The sequence below is a fragment of the Solanum lycopersicum genome, chromosome 3 (genome assembly GCF_036512215.1).
Source record: "Solanum lycopersicum chromosome 3, SLM_r2.1".
In the NCBI taxonomy this organism is placed as follows: Eukaryota; Viridiplantae; Streptophyta; class Magnoliopsida; order Solanales; family Solanaceae; genus Solanum; species Solanum lycopersicum.
Window position 1 is genome coordinate 55,053,126 of NC_090802.1, and position 26,080 is coordinate 55,079,205.

A 26,080-nucleotide genomic window follows, 5' to 3' on the forward strand; every position below is an offset into this window, starting at 1 on the left:
AAAATCCTATGGATATTCTTTTCAGTTCTGGGAGGAAACCGAATTATGAAAGAAATGAATGAACAGAAAACACTTACATAAAAAAATCCGTAAGTCATGGAAAAATCTTTTCTAGGGTAATCTGGTCCAATATTTTACATTATGTGTGTGTTTGGTATGAAGGAGAATGTTCTTCTAGAAAATGTTTTCCTAGAAAACAAGTAGATATTTGATTTATTTTCACATGTTTGGTCGGTGAGTAGAAAATATTTTACTGTTTGTTTTTTGAATGAAAAATATTTTTGAGAAATATCTTTTATTTTTTACTAGAGTAGAAAATAATTTTTAAAGTTGATTTTTTTTTTAAAAAAAAAAACAAACTTAAATTTTTTTGTGGTGTGTGGGTGTGTGTTGGGGGGGGGGGGTTCTACGGTAGGGGTGAAAAAACTAAAATTTGAAGTCAATTTTTTTTTAAAAAAAAAAGCAATATTAATGTTTTTTGGGGGTTGGGGTAGGGGATGGGGGGATGGTAGGGGGCTAAGTGGGAGGGGGAATGGTCGAGGGTAGGTAGGGTTGAAAAAATAAAAGTTTAAAGTTTAAAATATTTTTTTAAAAAAACTTACAATTTTTTTTTTGGGGGGGGGGGGGGAGGGGGGGTTGGGGGGATGAGGGAGGGTAGGGGTGAAAAAATGAAATTTTCAAGTTGAAAATATTTTTTTAAAAATAAAGTTAAACCTTTTTAGGGGTAGGGGGTGGGTTGGAGGGCTGGTAGGGGGTGGATTGGGGGCTGGGAGGTTGGAAGAGAATTTTGGAAATTGTTTTCCTAAAGTTTTGCAGGGAAGTCATTTTCCTTAAATTTGAGGAAAATGAGTTGATTTGAAAAACATTTGACCCAACCAAACATGAGAAAATTGGAAAAAAAAAAATTCGAAAAATGTTTTCCTCCATCACAAAAACACACCCTATAACAAAGTACAAACAAAACCTAACATAAAACGTGAGTTACTGTTTTCCGACCTTCTCTATAACTAAACTTCACAACTTAGTTATGATCATGCATACTTTTGATTTGATGAAATCATCTTTAAATAACTGATTACATTGAAGATATGAATTGTTATCTAGTTAACATCTTTTAGGATTTATCTATCCATTCGTTTTTAAAAAAAAAAATCTTGAGTTGAAATTCAAATTGTGGTTATACAAGTTAAATATCAATAAGTTAAATTATTGAGATTAATCAGGTCAAATCGAGCGGATAAGATCCAATGCGACTCTAATTTCAACCTATTTTAGTATCTCAAATTTCAACCCAATCCGCTCTTTTGACACCCCTATGTACAACTATCACCATGTTTAGTCGAATGAGTGTGGAGACCCAAATCACCACATTGAGCACAAACATTATCTTCACAGCTAACCCAAGAATGCACCGATCGGGAATCGAACTCGGTCTATACCGTGGCATGATACTATTCCACCACTAGAACACTGGTACTATTTGTTATCCATCTATTTGCTCATGTTATACCACAATAGAAATTAAATAAAATATATGAGAGTAGTTAGAATTTAATGAACAGGCTCAAAATTTCTGAAATTTTGGTATTCAAAATGTGAATAAGTAATCATGTTTTGAAGTTTAGGTCAATTAGGCTTGTAGCAGGAAATGAAGTGAAATAAAGTTAAAATTTTGCGCATTCAAATTATTCTTTATAAAAAAATAATATCTTGCAGTTTTATCATGAATTTTTAAAAGTAATAGAAATCACATAAACAACTTTTTCAATTTATAAAAATTACTCAAATTAGTGTTGTTTTGATACATAGCAAAAACAGATACATTAAATCTGCTACATATAAGCAAATTCATTTATGCTACTTCAATCAATTCAAAATTTAAATTTTATTTTCTCAATTCTTTTCTAAATCCGCACAACTTAAAAAAAATCAATCTTTTTTCTTTGAATTCTCTTCCAGACCCGCCAAACTTCAAACAATTCAAATTTTCTTCTCTAAAATTATCATCCAAATCGTAATAGATTCAAAAAAAATCAAAAACAATAGCTGATACATGTTGAATATTTCTATTTTGTTGAGATATTCAAGAATTTGGGAAAGCAAGGTGAGTTATGAAAGATACAGAAATGATGGATTTCCAATTACTTTTTCCAATTCGTCGAAGATTTCAATTTTGATTCACAATTATCATTTTTTTCCATAAGATACATCATGAATATTTTAATTCATAAATCTGGAAAAAAAATAGATCTATCATTCAGGAATCTGGAAAAAAAAATATGAGACTGGATTCGCAATGTATAAAATAGACCAGAACTTTAATTTCAGCATAAAATAGATTTGATAGTAGAGGTATTGAATTACATAAATTGTGTTATTAATTCAATTTTTTATTTGTATTTTCGAGATGACTAGATCAATCGTGATACATTAGTATTTAGTTATCTCGTATAGAATGATAAATATTGTATTCATATTAATTAGACACATCAAATAAGTAAATTTTACATGTAAAGTGTTTGCTTAGAATTCGACACATTACTGTGCGATAGTTAATATATATCAGATCTTGTATCATGACCAAATATTTAGCATGATACATTACTATTTTTGTATCTTATTGTGTTTGTGAAATACCATATTTTACAGATGATATACTATATATACATGTAATTTGTTGTAAAGACATCAAAATGTTCGCTAATGAGGATATGTATCAAATTATATTTTTGGATTAGATATTAAGTAAGTTAGTTGTCTGATTGTTTGTTATTGATACATATAAATAACTATTTATGAATTGTTTCACTAATTTTCTAATGTTAACAGGTTGTTGCATCATCTGAGTTTCTTTATTCAGTCTATGATTATGAAAGAAGATACACTATTTGTCTTAAACATAATATGCAATTGTGGAAAATTTTAAGTTCATAAGATACATTTTTTTATATAATGTATCATTTTGAAGTTGATAATAATGTACCTGATATAATAAGGTTGTGAAAAAATAATGCATGTAAGCTGAAATAAAGTGTCTATAAATGTATCATAATAAATAAGAATCATGTTATCAATTGGATACATGAATGAATCAACAACTAACTACAACTAAGCGTCCAATTTATCAGCATGAATGAATCAATAACTAACTACAACTAAGCGTCCAATTTATCAGCACGAATGAATCAATAACTAACTACAACTAAGTGTTCAATTTATCAACATGAATGAATCAACAACTATCTACAACTAAGTTATCAAGTATATACGTGAATGAATCAACAATTAAGTTATCGAGTACATTGTATTAATTAGATGTCACATGTGTTAGCAACTAACTAGAACTACTGTGATTTTTTTTTTATATGTAAGCATGAATGAATTTGATACTTAATTTATGACATTTATGTATCATATGATATAAGACAAATGTATAAGACAATTCATATTGTAAGTAAAAACTAATTATAATGAAAGTTGAAGTCAAATAATCAAGTTTTGAAGAAATACTCTAATACTTAGTAGAAAGAAGTATCTTAAAACAATAAAAATAAACACTCTAGAACTAGAGAACTAGAGTTAATGTATCTTAAAAATCATAACTCTAAAAAGGTGCCTAACAACTGATAGATAATCTCTATTCAACATTAACCAAATCCTCTTTAGTTGGTGTTGTGAATGACTCTTAGGCTTTAATGGATCCTCATTTTCACTAACGTATCTTGCCTTGGCCTTTTTGATACCGAACTTTTTAAATAGGACTACATATCGCGTACGAATGTAATTAATTTGATAGAAAATCATTGGATGGAATACGAATTTCATCGCTAAAGAACTCAAAAAATGCAGCTACAAACAATCCACAGTCCCTTCAAGATGCAAAAGTTACATTATAAAAACAAAGAAGATACATATAATTCAAAACAAAATCACATTAATACTTACATGCTATATCACTTGTTTATGCTTATCACTAGACAAAACTTTTATGTCTGATACTTATATATTAAAATTCGATATAATGTATCTAATACACACCGACTAATGAAAGTTTTGACTGATACATCATTTAATATGACACAAATATATCAGATACTCATTGAATAATACAAATTTTGACTAATACACCATTAAACATTATTTTGTATCAATGACAAAAAATCTTGTCACTAATGCACAACTAAGCATATTACATCATTATACATTTTATAACTTCATATAATTACAACTATCCAAGTAATGAACAAAATTAGAATTTAGTGTATTCACTAATTAAACTTAAATATTAACACATTACAATATGAAACATAAATTTTATCATTAAAATATATCATTTTTTTTATTGACGTTATAAACAAGTGTTATCTCTTAGCCATTTCTAAATAGAACATATGTAAAATAAACATCAAATTTTAATATAACATATATATAAAAGTGAACAATAGTAATACTTAAACCATAAATGACATAAATAGTCAATTAACTGTAGGAGTGAGTCTAAAATGGTCTCTTAATTATACACTTAACATATACTCTTTTAACTATTCAAAAATTTGTCAGCTTTGGTCCTTTAACTATATACTTACCGGTTTTAATCCCTTAACAATAAAGTTATCGATTTTAGTCCTTCTGATATTCAAAAACTTATCAGGTTTGATCTTTGTCAATTTCTTTAGTACAATAGCTTAGACTTATATTAACAGAAATATTCGTGAAATTAAATCTTTAAGCCATTTCTAAAGTTGTTTCTCTATCCCCGCCTTTTCTTTCCTTCAAACTACTCTTATAAAAAGAACAATAACGTCTACGATTCAAAATAAAATTAATGAGAAAACAAGATATAAGTCCTAATTTTATTCAATGGAGGATAAAATTAAGCATATAATTGTTGTTAATGATTTGAAGTCACACTTGATATTTTAATTAATGTGGATTTTATTTAATTAACTCAAATTCTTTACGTAAAATAAAATAAATAGAATAATAAAAATGATCTATTTATAAATAATTTTAAAAAACTACAAATAAACCATTTTATAAATTTCAATTTCTGAAAAATTAAATGAATTTCGCTCAATGAAGTCGCTGGAGTACAAACTTTGAATTTAACGAGGAATAATTTTTTATTTTTATAATAAAGATTTGCATATTCAAGTCATTAGTAGCAATAAATATGCTTCATTGTATCCTCCGGTAAATAAAATTATGACTTATATTTTTTTTCCGTGAATTTTATTTTGAATCGTTAAGGTTAAGGTTCTTAACATTAGGTTAATTTGAAGACAAAGAAGCGCAGAAAGAGGAACAACAGAAAAAATTGCTAAAAGATTTAATTTGTCGAGACATGAATTCTGTTAATATAAATCTAACCTATTTATATTATCAAATGAGAAAAGACCAAACCTGATAAGTTTTTGAATACTTAAAGGATTAAAATCAGTAATTTTATAGTTAAGAGACTAAAACTGATAAGTGTATAGTTAAGGGACCAGAGTTGACAATTTTCTAAACAGTTAAAGAACTATATCTGTCAAGTGTATAATTAAAGGACCATTTTAGACCTACTCCTATAATTAAGGGACTATTTCTGTCATTTTCTCATAATTGTTCCAATGGTAAGGACAAGGAGCATTGTTCCAATGGTAAGGACAAGGAGGATCTTATCATGCTAAATGCATGATTAAGAATACCAAATGGTCCACTACACAAAAAGGCCGAAATCGTGGGGTTACAAAGCGGAGATTAGTTGTAACCTCCACAAATTACCTTAAATAGAGGAGATTTTAATATTTGACGAAAAATAAAAGTAAATAGTGGGGGTTTAAAATTCCGTCATCTAGAAAGAGAAAAATTCAAATTAATAGCCAGAGTTTAAACCCCCGCTATTTGTAAATATAATTTTTATTTTAATTAGGTTTATTTTGTTGTAATCTTGCTGTACTTTTCATGGTTTAGCTGTCCATGTTGGTATTTGCCAAATAATGAACTGAAATTCTCAAACTCTTTAGTGACTTCATTTGGCCAAAAAAATTGTTTAGTGAGGATGTAGAAGTCGTAGTAGAAACATCTTATTGCAAAATGTATGATTGTTGGTTATTTGATTTACGCTACCATTTCCTGTTAAATTGTGATTCAATCTGTTTCATTAGCATGCAATAGTATTCAATGCTATAAGTTAAGTTCTATTGTGACATTTTTCATGTGATTTTTTTAGGTATGGATTGCATATAAGGAAGCAAGTTGGTTATGCTTCAAAACTATTTGTATTCATATCACCATCAACCTCTATTATTTGTTTTCTCTTATATTACAAATCTGATTATTCTAATGGCTACAAATTCAACTGTTTTCATCGTACTTATTGTAAGTAAACATACATTGAGATTTGCAGCATCTTCTTGAGATATGTCTGTTTCTTTTTTGCTTCTTGTAGGAATACTATGACGTTCTTGATGAATTCATGAAGGTTGTGAAGCAAAACTACCGAGAAAAGTTCTTGTACAGGTTAGTAATTTGAAACTTGCTGAGGACCAATCGCCTTTCATGTAACGTCTAAGTCTGATATTTGTAACGTCATCTACATTATGAAGATTTTGCGAATCACAACGCTTTTGAACTATTGGTGAAATATGGTACCAAACATTTGGTATTTAATGATGATATACAGGTCTGCTACATTTTTTTGGCCTATATCATCGATATTTGTGTTCATTCAAGTTTCTGATCCCATTAGGGCTGCAAAGGACAACTGTTGTGGCACTTGCGAGTCTTGTTGCATCTCTTAGGCTGGTTGGAGGGTCCTTAGCTGATCATACGTTCTTGTTCTTTTGGTGTTGGAGAAGTAAGTCTTTAGAATTGGAGAAGTAAGTCTAGACTTTCTTTTGAAGACCCATTTTCAATTGTTTCGGTAGATGAGCTACCTCTAACAACATGTAAAAAAGGATACAAATGGTACTAATGAATGAAAAGGATTTATATAACAAAATGGACATGATACTGTTAGGATCGAATTCACGCACATACAGTAGATGAATGAAGAACACAAGAACTTTCAAGAGAAAGAGATGAGAGATCTAGAGAGAGAAAAAGAAAACCCAATATTTCGTGGTAACACCCCGTGAGTAAACTTCCACGGCGGTGAGGTATATATTTATATTAATAAATGAGAGTATTTTTTGTTACAGAGAATAAATAGGAATACCTAAAATAGAGAATAAATAGGAAAACCTAAAATAGAGAATAAATAGGAAAACCTAAAATTAATCAGGCTCCACTACCTAACAATTCTCCCACTTGGAGACTGACTCAGTCATCCAAAAAATACATTCTAAAAAAAATCTTTTCATCATCAACATCTTTACCGCACCGCAACATCTGTAGCAACAACTACAGAAGACCAACCGAGGTTTTACATAACCTCAGTTTCCCAACATCAACACATTTCGTCAACATGTCTGCCGGGTTATTTGCACCCTCTATCTTCTCCAAGCACACATCACCATCCTCCACTGCCCTGCGAGTGAAATGGTATCGCCTTCTGATGTGCTTTGTCTTCGAATGATAGACTGAAATTTTCACCAACTGTATGGCACTCTGGTTATCTTAGTAAAGAATCTTCTCGCTCTGCTTCTTGCCCAATTCCTCAAGATAATCTGCAAGCCATATCATTTCTTTCCCAGCTTCAGCTATTGCCACATACTCAGTTTCAGTAGATGAAAGATAAACACACTTCTGAAGCATGGACATCCAACTCACTGCTATTCCACCTATGGTGTAAATGTACCCGGATGTACTCTTGCTCGAGTCAGCATCCCCACCAAGATCAGCATCCACAAAACCCTGTAGAGTCACCTTGCCTTTGCCAAAACAAAGTGAAATACTGGATGTACCTCTCAGATATCTCAGAATCCACTTCACAGCTTCCCAATGCTCTTTCCCAGGGTTCGCCATGTACCTGCTAACAACTCCCACTGCATGTGCTATATCAGGTCTAGTGCAGACCATAGCATACATCAAACTACCAACTGCTGAAGCATATGGAACAAGTGCCATGTGATCACGCTCCTCGGCAGTCGTGGGTGACTGCTCCTTTGACAATTTAAAGTGATTTGTCAATGGAGTAGTCCTGGGTTTAGCATCATTAACCCTGAATCTGCTCAGCACCTTCTCAATGTACAACTCCTGAGATAGATTTAAATTGCCAGCAGATCTATCTCGAGAAATCTTCATCCCCAAAATCTGCTTTGCTGGACCTAAATCTTTCATCTCACACGCTGCAGACAACCTTGTCTTCAGATTGTTAATCTCTCTCATACTAGATCCTGCAATCAACATATCATCCACATACAAGAGTAGAAAGACATATGAATCAGTGTATTTCTTGAAGTAACAACAAGGATCCTTTTCAGCTTTGCAGAATCCAGTCTTGGTCATGAAGGAGTCAAACTTCTTGTACCACTGCCTTGGTGCTTGCTTTAGTCCATACAAGCCCCTGGTGAGCTTGCACACCATGTGTTCCTTACCTGGAACCACAAATCCTTCCGGTTGCTGCATATTGATCTCTTTGTCTAGATCTCCATGTAAAAACGCTGTTTTTACATCCATTTGCTCTAGATGCAAATTCTCCGATGCAACAACACTCAACAGAATTCAAATAGAGGTTAACTTCACAACAGGAGAGAATATTTCAGCATAATCAATACCTTTCCTTTGTGAATATCCTTTAACCACTAAACGAGCCTTGAACCTTTTTTTGCCATCTGGTTCAGTCTTGATTCTGAACACCCACTTGTTCAGCAAAGCTCTTTTCCCTGCAGGTAACTCAGTCAACACCCATGTGTCGTTCTTCTCAAGTGACCTCATCTCATCATCCATGGTTTGCTCCCACTTGATCGAATCCTCCACCTGTAGGGCCTCATCAAAAGACTCTGGTTCCCCCTCATCAGTCAGCAATAGATAGTATAATGAAGGTGAATACCTATCTGGTGCCCTGATGGATCTGGATGATCTCCTTAACACCTGCTCAAGTGTAACTTGCTCCACTTCAGATTCTTCAGTAGGAGTTGGTTGAGTATCTGCTTCGACATCTCTGGGGTTACTCTTCTCCAACTCAACCTCAACTCCCACTTGCTTTGTAATCTCTAGAACCTTCTGCTCTATGTCCTTGTACAGGACATACTCATCAAATGTCACGTCACAATGTCTCAGGATCTTTCTGTTCTTTTCATCCCAAAACATGTAACCAAACAAATCAGAACCATATCCTATGAAGTAACACTTCACAACCTTGGCATCAAGCTTATATCTCTTTTCTGGATCAACATGAACATAAGCAGTGCAACCAAAAGTCCTCAAGTGTGAGTTCTTGAGTTCTTTTCCTGTCCACACCTCATCTGGAATCTTGAATCATAAAGGAACTGATGGTCCCCTGTTGATCAAGTATGCAGTTGTGCTCACAGCATCCGCCCAAAGTGTTTTGGGCAGCCCACATTGTATCCTCATACTCCTTGCATGCTCATTCAATGTTCTGTTCATCCTCTCAGCAATTCCATTCTGCCTTGCCTTACCAGGAACTGTTCTCATGAATCTGATTCCCTCAACTGCACATAATGCCTTGAACTCTGATTTGTCATACTCTCCTCCATTGTCAGACCTTAGGCATTTGACTTTCAAACCGGTCTGATTCTCAACTTCAACTTTCCACTTCTTGAAAGTTTCAAACACATCTGACTTATGCTTCAAGAAGTAAACCGATACCTTCCTACTGAAATCATCAATGAAGGTAACATAGATTCTGGATCCTCCAAGTGATGATATTGGAGATGGTCCCCAAACATCTGTATGGACCATTTCCAACCGCACTTTCTTTGGCTCTCTAGGAGTCTTTGTGAAGCTTACTCTTTTTTGTTTGCCCATAACACAGCTCTCGCAAAGACCCATATCAACAGACTTCAAAGTTCCAGACTTGGTGCCACGAGCTACTACCATAGCACCTTTCATGATCTTTCACGAACCTTTCCCAAACTCTGCTGCATATCCCTTGCTATCCAACTGACCAACAGAGATCAGATTTTTCTTGATCCTAGGAATATATCTGACATCCTCCAATGTCCACTGGTTTCCCGATGTGGTCTTTATGCAAACATCTCCCTTTCCTTCAATCTCTAAGGTTTTATTGTCAGCAAGATATACTTTTCCAAAATCTCCAGATTTGAAATTTTGGAACAACTCCTTGCTTGGAGACGAATGGAAAGATGCACCAGAATCCAAAATCCATGATTCAACCGGGCTGTTCACACTAAGGATTAGAGCATCCCTAATGTCCTCTGCTGAATTTACAGAATCATTGTCATCTCAAAATTTCTGATTCTGTTTCTTCTTTGGCTTTGTACAGTTCGTCCGAAAGTGTCCTTTTTCTCCACAGTTCCAACAAGTCACGTTTGATCTGTTCAGGGATTTTCCTCGATTCTTTGATTTTGATCGACTATGTTGATTTTGGCCTTTCGTCTTACTTATCCCCCTTCGATCAACGCTGAGAGCACTGCCCGATGAATCTCCCACTTCTCGTTTGTGAATACTTTCGCTAAGAACAACATCACAGATTTCATCAAACTTCAGTTTCTCAGATCCACGGGAACTGCTAATCTCAGCAACAACAGTATCCCAAGACTCGGGCAGAGATGCCATCAAAATAAACACCTTAATTTCATCTTCGAAATTAATATCCACAGAATTGAGTTAACTCACAATCATAATGAACTCGTTTATATGATCAGAAACGGATCCTGTTTCAGACATCTGTAAATTGAACAATCTACGCATCAAATATACCTTGTTCATAGCCGATGGTTTTTCATACATGTTTGACAGTGCCTTCAACAGACCGGACGTAGTCTTCTCCTTCACGATGTTGAACGCCACGTTTCTTGATAAAGTCAACCGGATCAACCCTAGAGCCTGGCGATCCTTGAGTTTCCACTTCTCCTCCGTCATGGATTCCGGCTTCACCCCGGTCAACGGTTCGTGAAGATCTTTTTGGTACAGATAATCTTCGATCTGCATCTTCCAGAAACTGAAATCGGATCCATCAAACTTCTCGATTCCAAGCTTGAACTATCCATCTTCTTTGATCATGTTGAATCTCCTTAGCTCTGATACCAGTTGTTAGGATCGAATTCACGCACACACACTAGATGAATGAAGAACACAAGAACTTTCAAGAGAAAGAGATGAGAGATCTAGAGAGAGAAAGAGAAAACCCAATATTTCGTGGTAACACCCCGTGAGTAAACTTCCATGGCGGTGAGGTATATTTATATTAATAAATCAGAGTATTTTTGGTTACAGAGAATAAATAGAAAAACCGAAAATAGAGAATAAATGGAAAACCTAAAATAGAGAATAAATAGGAAAACCTAAAATTAATCAGGCTCCACTACCTAACAAATACACTCCGCCTCATTAACATCCATATCAATTTCAAGCTATTTAGAGCTCTAACAATTAAGTCTAACTTTATTTGGTGAACTTTATTCTGATATTTCTACTACTGGATAATATAGATCTTCTTTGGTAACCTCAGTAAACTTGGAGCTCTAGCTTCTTGAGGACAAGATATACGTCAAACCTTAAAAACTGGTCTTCATGTTCCTGCAGAGCATGTCGAAGAAGTTCTAGATTGTTAAAGAATGACCCACATCGGTGGTTAATGAGATGAGTGGACCCCTTATAAGGCTTGCGCAATCCTCCTCCCTTTGAGTTAGCTTTTAAGGTGTGAGTTGGGTTTAAGACCTAATTTCACATGGTATCAGAGCAGGGCCCGTCTTACCTGATGTTAACCCCCCCAAACTCAAAATTGTATGCGGAGAAATTTTCATTATACAACTGCAATCGCCAGTATAATACATGTAAGTAACCTTATCCCTAAGATGAAACTCCTCGAAATCGAAAATGCAGGCAATTTCAATGTTATATAACTATGTATAAGGTATATCTTTCAATACTCCTTTACTGTGTATTTTTTTTTGCAGGTAGGTGATGTTCCATGAACTGTTGTAGGTACTTTCTTGAGTTTGGGTGCTACTAATTAAAGACTTTTCATCCATTAAAGCAAGATTACTCTAACAGTTTTCGCAGTGATTTTAAGTTTCTTGTAATCGTAATGTTTGGGGTGAATCACGTATTTTAATATAGTTTGTAAAACTAATAGCTAGTACGCTTAATTATATATTTTTGTGTTTGAAATATGTTTACTAATAGGTTTGGACTATGATGTACATGTTAATTAGTCATTAATATTTAAAATTGAATATAACTAGCAAAATGCTGTAAAAAGTTTACTATGTCCTTGAATTGCAGGGGTTTCGCCTGTTAATCTAATGTGATTCATAAATTGCGGGGGTTTCCGACTCCAAGACTCACAAATTGTTGGGGTTCTGATTCCCAGAATATAAAACACATGTTTATTGATATCAATTTACGGGGATTCAAAAACCCCTCGAATAACCCCTTGTGACTGGTACCAGGGGTTGGTGAAAAACCCCTGTGACTTAATTGTGGTAGACCTAACAACATGGGTTCTTACAACTGTCGTAATAGCAAATTGCGGGAGTTACTGATTGCAGCAATATGTCATTTTAACCCCTGTAATTTGAAATTTTTTTTTGTAGTGGTCAGCTTAGAAATTTCATTTTATTTGGCAAAGATCAATTATTGGCTCGCAAACGAACGAACTTAAACTCGAATATAAATGAGAAAATAGTTCATAATTTTATTATTGTTGTCTTCTCACCCTATAATTTGATTTAGTTAGAAATTTATCTGTTAACAAAGATTAATAACATAGTAAAAGGTGATTGAAAAAAGGAAAATTGTGCAAAATAATAAATATTTAAAAAATATCAAATGTTATAGCTATTGTTTTAAAAAATCACAAATATTTAAATGATATTAAATGTTATAACTACTGTATTGAAAAAATTGTGATTTGCCGACATAGTTCCCTCAAACCTTGCTATTCATTTAGTTTGTATAATTCACCTAAGTTTTATAATTGGTCCGATCGTATATATTATAATTTGATTTCTGATTATATAAATTCAGAATTTATATATTCTTATGATGTTATTTATATACGATTTTTACAATAAATTATCATGTTTATATATTGACAAGAGAAATATATAATCGAAGTTCTAAAAATTTCTAAATATATGAACACAAAATTTTTATATACTTGCCATAAGCGTAGCGCAACAATATAGATCATAACTTCAATAGTAAAACTATAACTATAAAAGAAATATTATTAAAACGATAACCATAGAGTCTTTTTTTTTCTAGGGGGATCAAAACTCAAAGTATTTGCTTTACACTTTATGATTCTAAAGGAATCACTTTCATTATTCTAGGGATAGTGTTGAAGTGAGAGTAGACATGTTCATGTGTAAGTGAATGACTTAGGAAAGCTAATTTGTCATCAATTTTATTAGCTTTTCTGAAGTAATGTTGAATAGGAATATCATGTATACCTATAAGATTCTTTATCTCTTTAACCGTGTCTTTATTTATGTCTATTATAATTGATATTTTTTGAGATTTCTCTATAAGATAGGATTTCGTAGCTCATCCGATTTCAAAAATTGAACTTATAATATAAAATTGTTCAAAATTATATAAATTAAAGAGATCAATTTCTCATTTTATCACACTTATGTAGGAACAAAAATCCACTTACACGCCTAGAATTTAATGTTTGGATGTTAAATAATGTATAAGGTAGGGGTCGGAAATCAATTAAAGCACATCATCCCAACTCTAATATCTAAATTTTAGAAATAGACCTAACTATAAATTAATCGACCAATATTCTGTGGTCTAAAAAAGTGTAGAATTAGCTGCTTTTCTCAATTGTTTCGCTTTCTCAACATTTTTTCAACCTAAACCAAAGACCAAAGGCATCTTCTGTGAAAAAGTTAATTTTACTGTATTTATGAAACTCGTTGCAACTTTCAAAGACAACTTGTATATTTATTTAATTCGCTTAATTAATATATTTTTTTATTTCTCACGTGATATTTAGAGAAGTTATCACTAAATTTAAATTACACACTATATGACCTTTTTAATAATATTGCTTTTAACATAATTTTTTTCGTACTTGTGGTCGAATTTTGTATCTCTGATTATGGACGAAACGGTATATATGGTAGGCACATGGTTGACAAAATTGGCTCAACAACCATGATGCTAGGTGATTCTACAACGTTCTTGTCTCTGTATCTTTGACTAAATGCAGTGAATTTGGGTATTTGCAAAAATTAAATACAAACAAACCGTGATCTTTACTCTTCACAAAATCTACCGACACTGAAAAAGAAAAAAAGGTACTGGAGTATTACAGTTCCCACTACTATTCCTATAGAGTTATTAACGACAGTATAGATAATACTCTATTTATGTGATTATAATTTATATTTAATTGTAAATTTGAATATAATTTTATATAAAATGAAATTAATATATTGAAAAACTATGTAAAAATAAAGAAAATAAAAATACTATAGATCATAACAATTTAAAATATTAAAGAAATGTCGGATAAATTTGGGACTAAGAGAGTACAATATTGGTGAGTGATAGCTAATAAATATATCTATGTAGTAAAAACAAGCTTTGAATAAAGATAAAAAGCCGTTGGTTTGTTTCAATTAAAACACAAATCTACTACTTTATCATAATAGAAACAAGATGCTGAACTTGGACTTTGCACGTTCTGTTCCATTCTTTAGTTTGTCATTGAAACAGAAACTTACTTTTTGGTTTCTGTTTTCTTATATACAGAAAAAAAAGAAAACCAAGTTCCGAATAAAGTTTTTTTTTTTACGATTTGGAGCCACAAATAAATGAGTGGTAAAGTTTGTCGGCACCCGCAAGAGCAATCAGAAATTTCCAATTGCAAATAGTGTAATTTCCACCACATAAGCAAATTGGGCGGTGGCCGACTGGTCCCACTATTTTATCAAAATAAACGTTTGTATGTATGTATCTCATTTGCCACTAACTATACAAAAAACGTAGCACTACTAATTAAAAGTAATAACCCTACATAAACACTGCCAATACAATTATTTTATTTTTACAAAATAACAGCACTCAACACCTATCCGCATGAAAAAGAATTATGATTCAGTGGTCGGTCACAATGATAATGAAAGTTAAAAACCCTCACAGGTAGCCAGCCTACTCAAAAATTGTGAATATAAAGCCAACCCCTTTCACTCACTAACTCCCATCAATTGTAGAGACATTAAATTTTTTGAAATGGAGCATAGAGAAGAGGATGTGAGATTAGGTGCTAATAAATACTCAGAGAGGCAAGCAATTGGAATAGCAGCACAGAGTGAAGACAAGGACTACAAAGAGCCACCACCAGCTCCCCTGTTTGAACCAGGGGAGTTGATGTCGTGGTCCTTTTATCGTGCTGGAATTGCTGAATTTGTGGCTACTTTCCTCTTTCTTTATATCACTGTTTTAACCGTCATGGGCGTTTCTAAATCCGATTCCAAATGTTCAACGGTTGGAATTCAAGGCATTGCTTGGGCTTTTGGTGGCATGATCTTTGCCTTAGTCTACTGCACTGCCGGCATTTCAGGTATCATAAGTTACTTATTTACCCTATGTAAATTCGATATATGATATATAACATGTTATTGTTGTGCAGGGGGACACATAAATCCGGCAGTGACATTTGGGCTTTTCTTAGCGAGGAAATTGTCATTGACAAGGGCAGTATTCTACATGGTGATGCAGTGCCTTGGAGCTATCTGCGGTGCTGCTCTTGTCAAAGCGTTTGGAAAGACACTTTACCAAACTAAGGGTGGAGGAGCCAATGTTGTAAATGTTGGTTACACAAAGGGTGATGGCCTGGGCGCTGAAATTATCGGCACATTTGTTCTTGTCTACACTGTTTTCTCTGCTACTGATGCCAAGCGTAGTGCTCGTGATTCTCATGTCCCTGTAAGTACTGCTCGGTAACATAATAGAACAAGTATTGTGTGTTTGTTGAAATTAATTAAAGTGCATGCATACACAGATCTTAGCACCATTGCCTATTGGATTTGCGGTGTTCCTAGTGCATTTGGCTACAATTCCAGTCACTGGAACTGGTATTAACCCAGCTAGGAGTCTTGGCGCAGCAGTCATCTATAACAATGAACAAGCATGGAAGGACCACGTAACTATAACTTTCTTTCTTCTTTTTACTTTATTTATTTATGACTCATTTAACATAGTGAATGTCGATGCTAAATGTGATTATTTGTGGTTTTGGTACAGTGGATATTCTGGGTTGGACCATTCATTGGCGCAGCTTTAGCGGCTCTATACCACCAAGTTGTGATCAGGGCAATCCCATTCAAGTCCAAATGAAGGATCTGAATTCAATCATTTTCCTTTGTTATCTTATTTGTCTTTTTGTATTTATATTATTATTATAAGTAGAAGCATGTATGTAATTGCCGCATATGTTTTAAATGGACTTTTGCTTTTCAGCAAGTCCATTACACAACATGCTAATGGGCCCAATAAAACAAAAGTACCTTGCCTTTTCCAAATAATTTAGCACCAATCCTTTTATTTTCGGATAATCGTTTAATTTTGGGAAAATTGTATAAATTAGCAAACTAATAACCTAAATTAAATTGAATAGCTAGGGTTTGATTTAATTGTGCTCCATAGCAAACATTGACAAAAATTTGCCAGGCGTCTCTCTCCCAGAAGTCTTGCTCGCCACTCTCCCATTCTCGCCTCTCTCGCTTTATACACAGAAGTGTATAATTTCTGTTTCTGTTTTGTATAAAGCGAGAGAAAATTGTACATACACATGCAAAAATGTATATCTTCGTGTTATACTCTTAATTATATAATTTACAAACATTTTACTTCAAATATTGCAGAGAAAAAGGCCAAAGAATTATACAATTGTGAATTATACAATTGCAGTAAAATACAATTTTTTCTAGCTTTATACAACAGAAGTGTATATATTGTGTTTCTGTTTTTGTATAAAGCGAGAAAAACATATATCTTCTTGCTATACATTTATAATTATGCAATATACATACATTTTAATTCGATTCAACTGTATGCAAAGCTAATTATACAATTGCAGCGAAATAGGCCAGCGAATTATACAATTTAGGTCGGCGAATTATATAATTTAGGCCAGCGAATTATACACTTTTATATGTATAGCGAATTATACAGTTTTTATGTTTGCTATGGAGCGCAATTATGCAAAGTTTGTTATATTATATAAATATAATTTTTTTGTTTGCTATATGTGAAAGTTGCCCTTTTTGTTTTTGCCACTCTAATTGATGTTCTTCATCACTTCAATTAATAAAAAGATGGGCATAGATACCCAGTACATTAATAAAAAAATAAAATAAAACACAAGGCACAAGTTATGTCAGAACATTATTTCTTAAAGAAATTTGTAATTCATAAGTTATGACTTTGCAAGGCAAAAAATTCCAAGACACCAAGACAAAAGTTCAATTTGAAAACATTATGCTATACGAAGTTCATGCCTACCCAAAAAAAAAAATACTAGAGAAAATTTAAAAAATCAGTTTCACAACTCACAAAATTACATTTTTAGTCCTCTAAACTTTTGTCCCAAAGACAAGTCGTCTAACTTATGGCACCCTCATCATAACATGCATACACTTGACTCGATGTCAATTATGTATTAGAACGAATCACATTCAATGTTATGAATCAAGTCCAGCCCAATGCGGATATCAGGGTCACAAAACTAGTTATTGCGCTGACAAGAGCTATATGATCGATAACAAGTAATATGTTCAGATTAATTTTGAACACGAGTTGAGAAGTGGGCGTGGGACGGTTCCATTAAAAAGAATAGTGGTATGTGATTTGGGAATTATGCGAATTGTTAAGAAAAGAGTCTGATTCCTCTCATCTCCATTCTTAGTCTACGCTTTTCGTCACCTTCTATCCATCTCTTTAATTTCTGATGTTCTTCCCCTTTGATTACATTCTGAGTTCCGTTTTAAGGATCACTAGTGGCTACTTGTTTGTTGTTTCCATTTCTCAATTTTATTTGTATTGTCATCGATTATAATAGATATGCTCGTTATGTGGTAATTTGAGTTGTCACATTGGTGCTTTCATTGACGTACTCTAATGGTAGTGATGGTACTAGATCGATTCAGTGGCGACGGTAATCCAGTGGACTGGGTTTATAGGGCAGAGCAATACTTCACTATCCTAGGCTTCTGTGAGGAACACTGCCTGCCATTTCCTTCCTTATATCTCGATGGTGAGTGTTTTACTCGAAAAAATATAATAAAAAATAAATGTGACTAAGTTTTGAAAATCAATTAATCTTGTGGTGTAAGATAAATCAATTTTCCAAATTAACAAAGTGAGTGACCACTTAATTTTTTAGTAAAAATCAAGAAAACATTTTAAATTTTCAAAAGGATTTAAAAAGATAAAATCAATTTGAAATTATAAGGGTTCGAAGTTCAATATACATTCCAAGAAGGTGTTAGGCCCTCAGAATGCCCGCTAACTTGCGGTTGACCGGCGATTGACTAAAATGACTTTCAAACAACTTTTAAAATTTTAAACTAAAGAAAAGAAAATTCATTTTATTTATTTATTTACTTATTTTACTCAATCTTATTATTATTTTATCTTAAGGGAAAATGAACTAGCGGAAATTTCTTAAGGGAAATAACTCAGGTGACAAGACTAGTAAATAAAATAAAGCTAAGTAAAAAAAATTATTTTAATTTGCATATTTATAAAAAAGGGTGAGATCACTATCTTTGAGAATTTAGTTAAATTAAACCATAGAATAAACAAAGTTAGTCAAACAATACAATATAAATAAGGGAAAATTGTATATAATAGCAAACTAATAACCTAAATTAAATGGAATAGGTAGGGTTTGATTTAATTGTGCTCCATAGCAAACATTAGCTAAAATTTGCCAGCGTCTCTCTCCAAAAATCTCGCTCGCCACTCTCCATTCTCGCTCGCCTCTTTCACTTTATACACAGAAGTGTATAATTCTGTTTCTAGTTTTGTATAAAGCGAGAGAAAATTGTATATACACATGCAAAAATGTATATCTTCGTGTTATACACTTAATTATACAATTTACAAATATTTTACTTCAAATATTGAAGAAAAAAAGGCCAACAAATTATACAATTGCATTATACAATTGCAGTGAAATACAATTTTCTCTAGCTTTATACAACAAAAGTGTATATATTGTGTTTCTGTTTTTGTATAAAGCGAGAAAAACATATATCTTCTTGCTATACACTTATAATTATGCAATATACATACATTTTAATTCGATTCAACTGTATGCAAAACAAATTATACAATTGCAGCGAAATAGGCCAGCGAATTATACAATTTAGGCCAGCGAATTATACAATTTAAGCCAACGAATACAATTGTCTATGTATAACAAATTATATAGTTTTATGTTTGCTATGGAGCGCAATTATATAAAGTTTACTATAGCATACAAATATGTTTTTTTTGTTTGCTATATGTGAAAGTTGCCCAATAAATAATAATAGAGGGGGAAGAAACAATCAGATTTGGACTTTTGGCTCAAACCCAATTAAATTGGCTTTCTGACCCACCTGTCCTAAGCCTACAACTTTGCCAACAATCACGGGTTTCAACCCATTAGCCCTTTGGACCTGCTGAAATTGTTTAAGGCTTTTGGACCTATTTCTTTTAGAAAAATCTGCGTATACATAGAAAGTATGTTGCTGCATATGGACGGTATATTAGCCCATTTTTCTGTATATTGAATTGTATAACAAATGTGTACATTCAATATTGACTCCTGAAACCTGTATTGCCAATTTTAATCACGTATTTATTACACTAAATCATATATACCCAAGTATAAGGACCGTATTCCAGCCTGTTTTCAACCTTCAGAACTTACAATGCAGCTCCTCTTCAATTCTTTCAGCTTTCGAAATCAGAAAAAATGATGAATGCCGACTCCAGATGCCACTTAATGATATGCGAGGGATGGAGAGTCCGTAGGACTCGGTCCAAGTTCATGCAAAAGAAACAATAAGATAAAACATAAGTCTTGTTGATTTAAATGTGATTAAGGGAACACATAATGACATTTGAAGTACCAAATTTAGGAGCACTCTACTATGTCAATCTAGAGAATGCAACTATGAAACATGAATAAGGCAATTCAAATGAGATAACCTTAACATTACTAACAAGAAATCACCAAATAAGTAAAGCATGTAAACATGGTGAAGTCAAAACAATGATAGCAACAAATATAAAAATAAGGATACATTTAAGTAAGACATTAACCCTTTTTAGATGTTTGTAGTTCCTTACCGAACATCTCACATCAGATTTCTCATATATGACAAAAGAGCAAAACTAAATAGAACAAATGAACTAGATATTAGCATTTAAAAAAAAGTTATCTTATCAAGACCAAAGCAAATTTGTTTGTCATGATTTCTAGCCTATTTATTATCAAGCCGAACTATAGTAATCACATATCAACAAATAATTTATTGTTATACCATTCAAATATCCATTACAGACCATACTATATAAATATGTTTTTCCAAATAAACTAACAGAGTGACAAATCTAACAAATTCATATTAACACACAAGAATAGCATATGCTTCAGCCTTAGGAACAAGAATACTTAATACCTATAAATATATTTGAAACCTAAAGAGCAAGAAGAAACTAACATTTACTGACTGAAACCGAGTCTAAAGAATGACTCAATATCAAAAGCGAAAGATTCAAATACACAGAAGAAACTAAAGAGAACAACCAGTCACATAATAAGAAACAAAGAAAAGTTAAAAGGAAGAGGGATTACCCTTTTTCGGGCAGAGAATTCGGGACGAACGAGCTGAAACTAGCTATTCCACCACCAATGACTTCACGAGTTTCCCCAAACTCGAATGAATTTGGGCGAGTGATGAACAAAAAGGATGAAACTAAAACTTGAAACAAATTATTTTCTCTATTATTAAGTGTATTTTGAATTTATTCTTTGTATCGATTTTGTGCTAAGTCATTCTCTTCTGCCAATGAAAAAAAAAGAAAAAAAAAACTTACACTGAAGGCAAAAAGGATTTATATAGAGGAAGAAATAGGGTACGATTTTGAGGGGGAAATAGGATGAATTTTGAAAATGAATTCGAAATTCCAAATTTGAATTCACTTAAGAGATAAGGTGAAAAGCTGTCAATAGTATAATACTAATCCTTGTACAATGTTTTTAATGGAAAAACGAGGAGAGATGTCCGATTCTTTGCAGTAAGGACGCTTGAGGTGCGGGATCTTGACAATTACGAATTTTCCAACGGTCTTCGTACGATAGAAGAAAGAAGAGGGACATGTGAGTTGCTGGACTCGGGTCACATTTGTGGGCTTTGATTTTGCACTGGATTCGCTGGATTGTTCGTCTTCACGATTTTACTTCGTAAAGAAGAAGAACAAGCGTAAGGTGTGTTGGGAAAGTGGTTGCATCTCTTACGATGCTTTTCAGTTACTCCTGATGTGAAATATGCCACATAAGTATGTTCAGTATATGTCGCTTTCGAACATAATATGTCTATTACAACTCATGATATGTTGAGAGTTTGGAGATGTCATTGTTTGTTTTCTGCATAACCAACTCCGATGATCTCTGCGATGAGCTAGATGGCTCAATGATTATTCAACTGTAGAGAGGTGGATGACATGATAATTATCTATCTGTAACGAGGTAGATGGCTCAATATTATTTTGACTGTAAGGAAATAGATGACTCCATAATATTCCAACTGTAACGAGGTGGATGCTCGATAATATTCCATCTGTAACGAGGTGGATGCTCGATAATATTTCATTTGTAACGAGGTGGATGCTCGGCAATATTCCAACTTTAACGAGGTGGATGCTCGATGATTATATTTCAACTGTAACAAGGTGGATGCTCGATAATATTCCAACTGTAACAAGGTGGATGCTTGATAATATTCCATCCGTAATGAGATGGATGACTCTATAATAGTCCAACTGTAACAAGGTGGATGACTCGATAATATTCCAACTATAACGAAGTGGATGGCTCGATAATAATCCAACTGTAACGAGGTGTATGACTCGATAATATTTCACTTGTAACGAGGTGGATGAATCTAATAGTACAAATGTAACGAGGTGGATGACTCGATAATATATCAACATAATTCAAAAATATGAACCTGAAATGGAAAAATATGTGAACCACTTATGGGGTGGATCGCCCAACAAAACAATATGTTAAACTCTTTGATTGGACAATCAAAACACGTAATCCACTTGTGGGGTGGACACCTAACAAATAGGAATTTTGACTCTGACATTGTCAAGAAACACGTATGCCTAAATTGCTACCCGTCAAACATACTAAAAAACAAAATTGACGTACATGTACATCACGACTATGATTCTCTTTTCAAAAGACAGAATTATCGAGGTTAATGACTTAATTCATTCACACGAAGATTAAAGAGACTTTTGCGTCCATTGACAAACCCAACATAATTTAAGCTTGTTGTTGACATTTCCAATCATTATTGAGAACTTGTAACAATTCGATAACTTTGACTATCATGGAGATATTTTGGTTACCAACATCTTTATGTTGTGATGGACCATTAATTTTCTCTTCCAACACTTCTAAGATAGTTTCACTTTTGATCATCTTCAGATTTGATGTTGATTTGACATACATTTCTGACTTTACCAATACAATAACCTGCAAAGATCGACACCAAGCGTTAGTATCGACGATGAAGTAATGAATAAAAGTAAAGTTTAAGAACTAGATTAAGTCATTTGGCTTATCGAGATTTGGCTATGATGATCCTAATTGTAACTTTGATCATGACTTGTAACTAGCAATCCTCCAACACTTTGCTTCTTACATCTTTGAAAAATCTATTAGTGTTTGACTTCAATATTCCCGCAACATAAAAAAAAGAAGCTTGTTTATAATTCACTTGTGGAAACGTAATGAAATGAAGATAAAATGAGATAAAAAAATTTCTAGTTATGTTGATGATGCCACAAGAGGCGTAAATGATGTCTTTTTCCCATGCTTGACAGTTTTGACATTGCCATTTTTGTGATTTCGTTGTTCCTGCATTCAAAGAAAAATTGTTAGTTTGAAAGACTGATTTGTATTGTTCTTGTCTCTATGCTACTTCTTGCACTTGGCTTACACGCTTGTCCATCCTTTGTAAGACAGTCTTGATTGAATTTTTGAGGACCCTAAAAAATTCTGTCCCAATATGAAATATAGAAGAAATCTCATAACTTGGTTTGTTAATTATGAGGTTGCTTATTCTGAAATTTTGAGGCCCCTCCTCAAAATTCTGTCCCAGTTTGCCTCAATAATAATATGTATAAGACTTTTAACAAATGACATTTTTGTGTGGAATTTTTGAGATCATCTCGCAAAATTGTCCCAATTGCATATTTCTACATGATTTCCAACTTGATTCTCCATAACATATCATCTTGTGGAATTTTGAGATCCACCCAAAAATTCTACTTAGTTGCATTTGATATTTCAATCTTGACTTGTTGAAGAAGTCTATCTTCAAATGAATTTTTGAGATCATCTCAAATATTTTGTCCCAGTTTTCATTATAAAGAGATATGAAAATCTTACTGGGTATATGACCGAGCCGTTGTGACACCTACGTATCCCGTTGAGGTAGAAATCAGGTCCAATGTAGTTCTTAGTACAAAGAGAATATTGAAAGTTCAATAAAGGGGTGACCGAGGCCGACACATGCCACCTACGTATCTCATTCTTGAAAATTCAGGTCAAACATAGTTCATTTACAAGAATGTAAACAAAAACATTTAATATGTTATTCCAAAGAAAGATAACAATAACTTCATATGCAGAATTTTGACCAATGTTGGACATGCTTCTTTTCGACCTTTGATGACGGACATCATCAAATGACTGAGTTTAGAAATGTCTTGTACTCACTCTTAAGCATCCAATATGTTATCCCTTGAGGTGGTTTCCTCAATATTCATCAAATTGTTATTGATCATATTTTGTATCTTGTGCTTCAGGGTTAAACAATTCTCAGTGTCATGTACAATGAATCCTGAATGATAAGCAAATCTATGGTCAACCTTGTAAAATTTTCCCAAAGGATCGACTGGTCTTCCTTCTATAAGATGGAGCATGCCCATTGATTTCAACCTTTCATAAAGTTGTGTTTGAGATTCACTTAATAGTGTAAATACTTTAGGTGTCTTCCTAAAGTTTGGATGGGGAATTTTTTTTCTAATTGACATTATGGTTTTGATAGTTCCTTTGGGAAGCTGACCGCATATGGATATCCATGACCATACCTACCTCATTTGCTTTTCCTTTTGATGTATCCATATCACTAATTCTGGTAGCTTTTCCATTAGCCCGCAATATGGTAAAGTTTGTGATCCTTCCAGTCTTGAAACCATCTTCCAAAGCTTCTCCACTTTGATAATCTCGACAAATTTTTTTCCCATCATACACAACATTCTTTCATAGTATTCAAGCTCTTGAATTCGAATGAACATTTTAGTAATCTCATGTTCGAACATGGGAGGTTGAACTCTTGTGACCAGTTTTCTCCAACTAAGAGCATGCTCTTAATAATTTTCTGTATACTTCTATCTGATCTTATCTAAGTAGTAGTTATCTGGGGCAGCTTTTACGTTATGTCCAAATCTTTCAGTGAAATCCTTTGTGAGTGCATTCCAACTTGTCCATTGCTTCAGTTCTTATGATGTAAGCTACTCCAGAGCTTCTCCACTTAGACTTTGACCGAAGATTCGTATCAACAATGCTTCATTTTTGTCAGTTCCCACGATTTAATCACAATAAACTTTTAGATGTGCTAAAGGATTTCCTGTTCCATTAAAAGTGACGAACTTTGGCACTTTGAACCCTTTCGGAAGGTCCTAATTCAGATGAATGCATAATCTTTCATAATTCAGCCCCACCTCTTTTGAAGTCTAATCAAGTTCTTTTATCACTTTCGCAATCTCTTCCTTCGTGATCTGCTTAGTCTTTTCCTCTTTGGCTATCACGACTGGAATCTAGACACTAGAAGAGACCGACGTCGTTAACCTCTCAGAGGTCGCAAACAAGCCTACCTGCGTTATTCATACTTCACTTAGGTTAATTTTAGAGGAAAATTTGAAATTTTTTGTTCTTTAACATACTTGCTATACATTCTTAATATTTCATAATTGTTCATCATTAACCGTCTAACATTAAGAGATAAGCAACTGAAAGAAATAGTTCAATAAGTATTAAGTGTATAATTGCCAAAATGGCACCAATACAAAGTCTGAATAAAAACAGGAAAGAAATTCTAGTGGAACATGCTCCACTAGTTCAACTCTAAAACTAAACTAAAATGTAAAACAGTAGCATCCTCGAAAGCATGAGTACCTACCAGAACCGGATGAATGCTGAAAGTCTGGATATCTGCAACGACAATCCTGTAGCTTTATCTTTCAGCTGTGCCTGCACCTAAAATAGTAGAGTTGTATAGGGTTAGTACACACTTGTACTAAGTATGGGTATATGAAAGTACACACACAAGGACATGCATGAGAAAGAATAGCTCTTCCCTAACAACATGATTATGGGAAGTCAAGTCAAAGGAATTGCCAAATTTGGATTATGAAAGTTAGTGAACTTTCCAAATTTGGATTAGGAAAGTCCATGAGCTTCCCTAATTTGGATTAGGAAAGTTATGCCATGAGAGCAACATGCATCATCATAAATATCATATTGCACACAACACATAACATATAACACATAGCTTCTTTCATATCATTCATTCATATGCTATGAGACCTTGGAATAAGGGACTTGACATTAAGACTTTCCAAAATGAGGGCTCAACATATGGGACCTCAACTATGGAGTCTTCATTAGCAAACACAGACTCTGCTTCATTCATTC

At 33.3% G+C, this 26,080-nt stretch overlaps 1 protein-coding gene across 1 annotated transcript; it reads left to right on the forward strand.

Moving 5' to 3' along the window:
* The first annotated feature begins 15,253 nt into the window (after positions 1-15,253).
* On the forward strand, positions 15,254-16,616 carry PIP1-7 (aquaporin PIP1-7). Its single transcript, NM_001302922.2, has 4 exons — positions 15,254-15,652; positions 15,722-16,017; positions 16,094-16,234; positions 16,336-16,616. Exons 1-4 carry the CDS (start codon positions 15,322-15,324, stop codon positions 16,426-16,428), a joined length of 861 nt encoding a protein of 286 aa, NP_001289851.2. The 5' UTR covers positions 15,254-15,321; the 3' UTR covers positions 16,429-16,616.
* Positions 16,617-26,080: the final 9,464 nt, after the last annotated feature.

What these genes read in the sequence shown, in the direction of transcription:
- PIP1-7 (NM_001302922.2), top strand. Translation starts at nt 15,322, where the DNA reads ATGGAGCATAGAGAAGAGGATGTGAGATTAGGTGCTAATAAATACTCA. An exon ending in CTGCACTGCCGGCATTTCAG is followed by an intron (nt 15,653 to 15,721) that starts GTATCATAAGTT and finishes ATTGTTGTGCAG; the next exon opens with GGGGACACATAAATCCGGCA. An exon ending in AACAAGCATGGAAGGACCAC is followed by an intron (nt 16,235 to 16,335) that starts GTAACTATAACT and finishes GTTTTGGTACAG; the next exon opens with TGGATATTCTGGGTTGGACC.